General features: G+C 37.6%; 1 protein-coding gene across 3 annotated transcripts in view; it reads left to right on the plus strand.

Annotated features, from left to right (window-relative positions):
* The window catches only part of IMMP2L (inner mitochondrial membrane peptidase subunit 2), a 474097-nt gene extending 466974 nt beyond the window's left edge, over positions 1–7123 (plus strand). For 2 of the 3 annotated variants that reach the window (XM_049814274.1, XM_049814275.1), the window contains exon 6: positions 4971–5468. In XM_049814274.1, coding sequence (XP_049670231.1) covers positions 4971–5090 — 120 coding nt within the window. In that variant the 3' untranslated portion in view covers positions 5091–5468. Of the gene's footprint in view, positions 1–4970; positions 5469–7105 lie in introns of those variants that run through there. The other variant, XR_007507694.1, reaches the window with a different exon arrangement.
* Positions 7124–8801: the final 1678 nt, after the last annotated feature.

Here is an 8801-nt window from a genome sequence, read left to right on the forward strand (position 1 = left end):
ATGTCACAGAGACACTTTCAAGTATCTACCCTTTTCTCAGTGTTTACGCTGCCCCTTTAGGTCCTAAAGTGAGCAGCACCCGTCCTCAAGAAGAAGGGAAAAGGGTGGTTTAGTGCATTGTTGGCATCCAGAATTCTTCACTGGGAGGGCTTTGATGCTGATTGTTCTTCTTCCTCACTATCAGTTCCATATTTTCTAATGTGTTCCTTTTTTGCCTTGTTCTTGCTTTATTGATGGGCAGCATCACTTTTTATCTGTATTTATTATATATTTTATTACATATGTTAGTGCATTCCTTGTTCTTCTCCACTTTTTTTTTTTTTCCTCATTGGTAGCCTTAAAACCCTTTTGTCCAGCTCCCAGTCAGTTGTTTTTTAATGACCATTGCTAGGTTTTTTATAAGCCTGTCTTTATTATCCCATGCCTATAGTCCTGTAAGCCACATTATTATGTTAAAGTCGTAAATATTTCATTCCACACAGAATAATTACTTTCTACTGTATATGTGAAAACTTTGATTATACCGCAAGATTATGCAAATATAAACAAATATAAGCGATAAAAGCAAAACTGTAACACGTTAGTCAGTAGTCACCTGATCATTAGAAAAATTGTTGCAGCGAAACAAGCTAAATCAAAACTCCAGGCAGGCAAGGAAAGTTCAGACAAAGCCGGAGGAATTAATCTTGAGGCCTTGCAGAGCTGGTACAAGGTCTGCAGTGTGTAACTGGCAATGGCAATACTGGCTTACAGGGCTACAATAACAGCTGAACTAACATTCTTGCATTGTTTTTTGTCTCTTTGTTTTATTATTACTTCTAATTAGCAAACTGACTAGTTAGGATGTTTAACTTTAGAAAAAGTTGTAAAGGCTTGGGTGTTTTCGGTTCTGCATTGCCATTTCTCAGGTTATATTCAGTGGTGCTGTACTTTCTTGGTTTAATGTTGTTACGGAATTTGAAATCTTGGCTGTTTAAGCTAGAGCAAAGTCACCAAAGGTTCAAGGAAAAAAGCAGCAAAGATAAATCTGTGGGGAATGCTCCTAATGTAAAGTGAACTCACAACTCAGCAGTACCTGAATTTAGCAGGTTGGGTAGGCTTCACATATCCTGAGAAAGTTGAGAATACTCTCGTTAGGGTCACATCCTAATCTGGACTTTTCGTGTTCTTGAAATCCGAGCTGAAGACCTGGATTTCCGTAGAAATTCTGGTGTGCGCCACTGCATACTACATCTGTACAGAATTCTTGCACGGTCTGCATGCTGGTTTTCCCATTGTGATTTGGGATTAGAAAAGGCATCATGCTAAGAGACAGTGAAGGTGTCAAATGGCAAACAGACAAGAAGAGGTGGCGAGTACGGTCTGTAAATCAATGAGTATTTTAAAATGACATATTTTGGAACTGGGGGAGGTGATAGTAATATAAGTCTCTATTCTAATAAAGGTGCATTTATCCCAACCTGTTAGGACAGAATGAGCAAGATAGTTGTAAATACCACTGCAGATAGCACTATCAAGCTTAGGCTTATCTTTCCCTAATGTAGTGCCAAAACTAATCAGTCTCCATACAACTAACATACTAACAACAAGCAGACTCCGAGGAAATATGCTTTTATCACAGTAACAGTGTCAAAACAGTATTATTCATTCAAAACTTATTTTGCAGATAAAATTGCTGTGTTTACAGAATGACTTCTCAGTTGTTCAATTAAGTATTCAAAGATTAAAAAAAAAAAAATAGAATTAACGCCCAAACAGCTCAGGTTAGGCAGAATAGTATGGATTGAATTCAACATAGCGTCTGTTGTTGCTACAGCAAGAATAACAAATAGATCATAATGTAGAAATAAAAATCAACTATTTAGATTGCTGGCATCTCTTACTCATGTCTGTAAATGAAATACGTTCCTCAAAGAATCTGTGCCTGTAAAGTACTGATTTTTCTTATAGTTATGGTGTTTCAGGCTGGTAAATTTATTTTCTTAAGTAAAGAGAGTAAATAATGACTGTAAGGGAACTGATTAATCTTTTTTAAGAGATTATTTCAGTATTTCAGTATTGCAACAGAAAGTGTAGCCTCTCAGTTCACCCTTTGTCCATACCTAACCTTGACAAGGGTAAGCCCATTAACAAGGGCAGGTTATTCTCTGCGAACGATTCTGTTCTTCCTCCGTGAAATTCATGGCTGCTGTGGTAACTACATAATAATAATAGGCAATGGACAAAAGTTATTAAGGTTGTTTGCAGAAGTCAAACATCAAGGTGTTTTTAAAGTGAGCCTTTAAGTTATTATAAAAGAAGCCCTATAGCATCAATGTCATTTGTTATTTAGTAAAGACTTCCATCACCCAACAATACCCATTTTTCCTTTTTAACACTGGTCATGTTGTCCTGTAAATCAGCTTTATAGGAAGGATATTTCTTTATTAGTTTCAAGTCAGATGATGGTCAGTAGAAGTAATCCTCTGGGCAAAATTATTCCCAGCCTCAGTTTCAAACAAGTTTTGATTCATTTATTATATTCTCAATCTGTGTGCAGACCTCCTACTGACATCAGTAACGAGCAATGCACTGAGAAAAACACAGAGCTTTGAAAATGGGATGTTATTTGTGTTTGAGAAGAGTATTTTAACATTTTTCTCTGCACTAATGCTGTCACATTTTATATGCAGTGGTGGGATTTGCTGTGGTTTTATATTTTGGCACCAGCCTGTAATGTGTGTGCCATCATGCTGTATACTCAGGGAACAAATCCCCATGGTAATATTACATTTGCAGACCACTTTATGGGATAATTAAGATAAAGGACATTGTGAATTCCATAAATATCCAACAAAGTACACAGAAGTATGTCAAGACTTAAAAAAAATGTAGCTAAATCCCATCAAAAAAGAGTTGTCACTTAGCAGCCTGTCCTTTGCTTAAATGTAGGAAAAAAGCTGCAACAGATCTGGGAAACAAATGATCTCTGCAAAGGATCAAGCAAGTGAAATATGTTGCTAGACTGCAATTTTGGTGATCTACTTCAGATTCTTTTAGATATCGTGGGTTATTAAGTAACCAAATTATATTCAAGTAATTCAGCACCTGCTTCATCAAGCTACAGAATATGGAATTAGATATAGACCACTTCAGCTTCACTGATTTGATTATCTAGTACAGAGAGACACTGGTGAATATACATTAATCCTATGAAATTAAATCAAGAAAATTAGCTGAAGATATTCCTAGGGGCCTATTTGGTGTCTATTTGCATAAAATGCTGAATTACCTGCTTACTGAAATCACTTTTTTTGTGATGAGAAATGGGATAGAACTGAAGAACTGAGTTTACATAAAAAAATCTAAGCAGGAAACGTACAGGTTCAAACCAGAAATGCATTTAGCTCCTGGCTCTGACAACAGCCAATACCAGATGATTGCAGCATAAGAACAAAACAAGTATAGGATTTTCCTCAGTGTTTCCTAATGTGGAGTATAGAGACTACACCGTTACTTTGTTCATGTTCAGTTATGTGTGATGGACTTTGCTTCTACTATTATTTTCTGAAACAGTTTGTTATTCTTTTCTGGTGTCTTCAGTATCCTCTATAATGTATGCAAGTATGATGTAATCGTGCACACTGAAGAAGTATTTCCTTTTTGTTGGCTTTAAAAATACTTTTAGACAATGTCATCTGATGTTTCCTCATTCTTATGAGAAATAATGACATAATGGGCAAATAAAGCCTCGGCATTTTTATCCATGCCATTCATAATTTTATAGACTTCTGACCCTGTTGTCTCTTCAGGAGTCTGAATTGTTTAATCTTTTCACATATAGAGACATTCCACTATTTCTAGCCATGTTTTTGTCCTGTTTGTAACTTTTCTATTGGCACTGGATACTTTATAGTTGGTGGGAAGCTTATTACTCACTGTTGTCTCCAGCACAAGTCCAAACAAATAATTTAAGATGCAGAAGTCTATCCTGCAGGCTTTTCAAATTAAGTGAGATTAACTCCATACCAAATTTCTTAATTTCAGTGATAAGTATGGACATTGAAGGCCTATCTTATTATCTCAATCTGAAAATGTGACTGTTCTATTCTGTTATTCTTAGTTTAGTCATTTCATACCATATTTGGAAAAAGCCTTGTTTGTAATTTTCTGAAGGTTTTCTAAGCAATTCAGTTTTCTAAACTATGCCACCTGTAAGTGATTCATTTGTGAGCAACATCAGTATTGACTTTTATTTTGATTTATTGAAGTAAAACATTAGTGAAGTAAAATTATTGAAGTAAAACAATAATAAATAATAAGACAGTAAAACATGCTTTCAAAACATATGAATGAAGTGTAAGTAGTCCTAGAACTTCAAAAATATTTGATTTGTAGATACGTTTCAAGTAATTCTATCAGAAAAACATTTTCATCCTTGGGGAAATATTTACGATTCACAGTAATTTCCATTTTTGTTTGGAGACAAAATGGAATTTTGAAGGACAGTGATAAACAAAAAGCACAGCATGTTTAGAAAAGCCACTGTCCTGGTGTGGTTAGTGTACATAGCTCAAACCTGAGACACAGGCTCTGTTTAACTTACTGAGAATAAATACTTGAACCTTGTTCTGTTGTACCCAGAATAACTAATAACCAGAAGCTTTAGGTGGATTATGGAACGCCTCACCTGTTTGGACCAACTGTTCTTCTTGGACCAGAAAAAACATTCCTAGTTCATGTTTGTTACAGCCAGTGCATTTCAGCAAGCTATTCTGAGTTCCACGAAATTTTTATCAATAAAAAGAAATTGTTGCTGAAGCAGTTTTTCTTTTCCTCTCATTACATGCACGAGACACTCCTCGTGCATGCAAAGTTCTCTCCATTGTATTCTCTCGTTGCTCTGACAAATCATCATGTGCTTTGTACTTCCTGCATTTTATTTTATTTGCAGCATTCAATAATCTCTCTGGTTTGTGTTTTCGTTGCAGGTTTCTCTTGGACTTCTACATGCTCGAGCTACTCATATCCTCTGGCCTCCGCAACGCTGGCAGAAGTTACAGCCAATGCTACCTCCAGAGCGCAAACCACTCCAGAGAGAGCAGGAGTGATCTAAATGCTCAGACAGAAAAACACTGAAGTGAATTTTAACTGGGAAGAGTTGCAGTGGTCATACCATCACCTGTAAGAACTTTGCCAAGTGTTCTTTAGTATCAGGTACCGTGTCAGCAAATACATGCAACATCTTCATGTTAAAATGCCACCATAATTGTAAAGTTTTTCTGTTTTTTTTTGTTGCTTGGTGGGGTTTTTTTAAATCTCAAACAGTAGTGCATTGTGCATTATTTTGATTTGAAATAATTGTTTGTAGAAGGTTTGAATGTTCAACATTTCCGGGAGCAGTAAAATACTTGACTTACTATGTCTGTACCTCTCCTTCTCTGGATAAGAAATTATTAAAACCTTCAATAAAATATTTTAATCTTTTACATTCAGCTTGTTTTACTGACTGAACAGAACCTTTATTATTATCATTGATTGGATATGAAAAAAAACCCAGAAATGTTAGTTGTCAGGCACTAGAGCAGGCTGCCCAGGGAAGTGGTGGAGTCACAATCCCTGGAGGTGTTCAAAAAAACACGTAGACGTGGCACTGCAGAACATGGTTTGGTGGGCATGGTGGTGTTGGGTTGATGGTTGGACTCGATGATCTTAAAGGTCTTTTCCAACCTAAACGATTCTATGCTTCTATGTAACATGCTTTGGATTGTCCTATAATTTCTAGTACTGAAGAATCAGTAATTCAGCAGCTGAAAAGTTAATCGTATATGTCATAATTTTTTTTCAAAAAGCTAATGAGATCTTTTTCTTTTAATGCAGCTTGTGTTTATTATTAAACTGAGCACTTATTACTTATTTTTAATTTCTCTTTCAGAAGTGTTTTATATAAACATTCTTTGTATATCTTGCTGAAGTAGATATTCGGTCAAAATATACAAATTATATTGCAGTATCTGAAGACAATGTTTCATTTATTTCTCAATATAGTAGTTAGTATTGATTGCCACATTTCTTTGAAACTATGTAATTCGATAATAAATACTGTACAATTAATACTATAAATATATAATTAATATTATAAATACGCTCCGTGAATATGCAGTAAAGCTTCTGCACACATTATAAGTGAAAACAACTTGCAAAATGACTCATTTTCAGCTGCAGATTAATATGAGCCAGCTTATTTTCATATTTATTGAATTTTACTTCAGATAGGATAGTACTTTAAAAATTTAACAAATCACGCAAAAGACCTTTAAACGTTTCAGCTAAAACCATGCAATTATTGGAACTTCAGACAAGGTGAAAATAAGTCCGTAGCTCTTTGAAGACACACATCTGTGTATTGGTTAGGTGATAGGTTCAATCACCATGAAAACTCTCTATTACTCTCTAACCACCTTCTTAAATGCTCGAGCTCTGTAGACTAACTGAACACTTTACTGTCTACATGTGCCATGATCTTTCTCTGTTCCAGAAAGCTGTTCCATAGGTCTCTGAACTCATCTTAGTTAAAACTAATGCAGTTCGTTTGGGTGTTAATTGCAGTAAATTCACAATTATTTTGATTGACATAGGGTGATTGAAAACAGTAGTTTGCAATTTTTTTTTCCAAATTAATTAAGAAAACTGAAATGAGTTCAAGAAATTTGCTGCAGTCATAATTAATTTTGGTGACAAAGATACAAACACACATACATGAAAGGACAAAGAAAGAGACAAACATAAAAAGAAGGAGAACAAAACCAGATTAGATCAGCTTTATTTCTCTCGGTTGTTCAGGTCTTAATTTCTCTTTTTTCCACTAGTTCAGTCCCTCCCTCCCCCTCCTCTTGAGTATCAACTGGGCAGAAGTTCTTACATATACTGACAAGCTGGAAAATTTGGTTGGTTGTTCTGATTCACAAGTATGTGTTCTGCAAAACCAGTGCCAGAGAGTTATCAACAAAAAACAAAAGCATTTGTTCCTCGGTTATTATCTTAATTATATTTTTCTATTCCTGTTGTCTAAAGATACAGCCAAATGTGTCTGCATCAGCTACATTTCCAAAAAGTTTCTTTGAAGTTCCTTAGGACCGCGGACCTTGTTTGCCAATGGAGAAGAAGGATCCAGAGATACGCGAGAACAGAATTCCAGATGAGGTAGAACCAAGGTGCAAGCTCTTAGGCGGTGCCAGATCTTGCAGCCCGGCAGAGGTGAGACTGCTGCAGCTCCATCTCCCCCGTCCATCCAGCAGCAAGGCCAAGCACGCATTCCCCCGGGCACGCACACGCACACATACACACACGGTATGTTACATCCATATACACACGACTGGCCATGCACATCAACATAGACAAACCCACTGGGTACTCACGTCATGGCACCGGTGACCTCATCCTGTTCCTCTTGCTGGCTGATCAGGATGAAAATACCTAAGTGGGAAATATATACAGTGTGGATGCCCCCAGATTCAGACACCCGTTTTGCCCGGTATACAGAATCCTAGTCTCCCCATGTGCTGGCACCCAGACAAAGCAGCCCCCAGACACCTCCAGTGGGTGCCTGGCACTCAGACCCTGCCCGCACATGCAGACAGCCCAGGGAGCTCTGCACCCAGGAAAATTGCTAGAAATGGAGTTTAATGAGAAGATGAGACAGACTGTTCTGATCAGGCTCAGGCGGCGACAGACCAGCGCCTGTTCATGTGAAATTGGCTCCTTTCATACCCTTCTCTCTCTGTATTCCCACACTTGATCCTCCCCAAAGCACCCTCGTTTCTCTGACCTTGGTCCCCTAAACAGCCCAGAACAAGTCTTGCGCAGTACTGAAATGCTCTTCCCTGCACCCCACAGCAAACCCCGTACCCCTGGGCAGTGTCACCAGTCTGTGGGGCAGCCCAGAGAGCCTCCCCACTCACTCCTGGTGTTGGTTGTCCCCCGTGGGGCTGGTGCAGGGGCTTGTGTGCTCCTTCACGCCAGTGAGGTTGGGACTTTCACAGTCTGTTGGCTCCTGTAATAGCCACGGTGGAGCTAAGTCGTGGTATTATTTGGTTTCCCCCAGCTGCCATTGCTCCCCTGGGCTCCTTTGTCTGTGTGGAGCCCAGCTCTTTATAACATAAGCTTATACAAGCTATGAAAGTTTAAGTGTCCCAAGTATGCAACTGTGACATGCCTCAAGGAATATTTGTTCATCTATATTTGCATACATGTATTTATAAATATTTATGAATTTATGCAGATATATAAGATATTCATGATGGAATGATGGAATAGAGAATATGCCTATTCAGTTTGAAGATGTTACAATGGTTGTAAAGACTGCCATCATTTTGGAGAATGGTATTAGACTGCAGTGATCTGAATTCAATAATGGTGAGCAGAGACTAGTGGAATAATTACCCATACACATGCTGGATTAAGTTAAAAGAAAATTTGGAGATCATAGTGGATTGTAGTTGAGCATGAATGAACAATATGCTGCTGTGAATAAGGAAAATAGCACACTTTGTAACCAGCAGTGCAGACTGTAAACACAGGAAACAATATTCCTGCTTCATTCATCTACAATATGATTTTAGGCACCAGATTCAGAAAGAAATGAAGGACAAATGGAGTCTTTAGAGAGAAACAACAAAAATGAAGAGAAACCAGAAAAATATGACCTATGAGAAATGTTGGAAGAACTTGGGTTTATCACTTAGTCTGGAGAGTCTGCGGCACAGTCTTCAAAATCATGAAAGGTTGCTGTGAAGTGGAAGAGAATCATTGGTTCTCCAAGT

The sequence above is a fragment of the Accipiter gentilis genome, chromosome 11 (assembly GCF_929443795.1).
Source record: "Accipiter gentilis chromosome 11, bAccGen1.1, whole genome shotgun sequence".
Classification (NCBI taxonomy): domain Eukaryota; kingdom Metazoa; phylum Chordata; class Aves; order Accipitriformes; family Accipitridae; genus Astur; species Astur gentilis.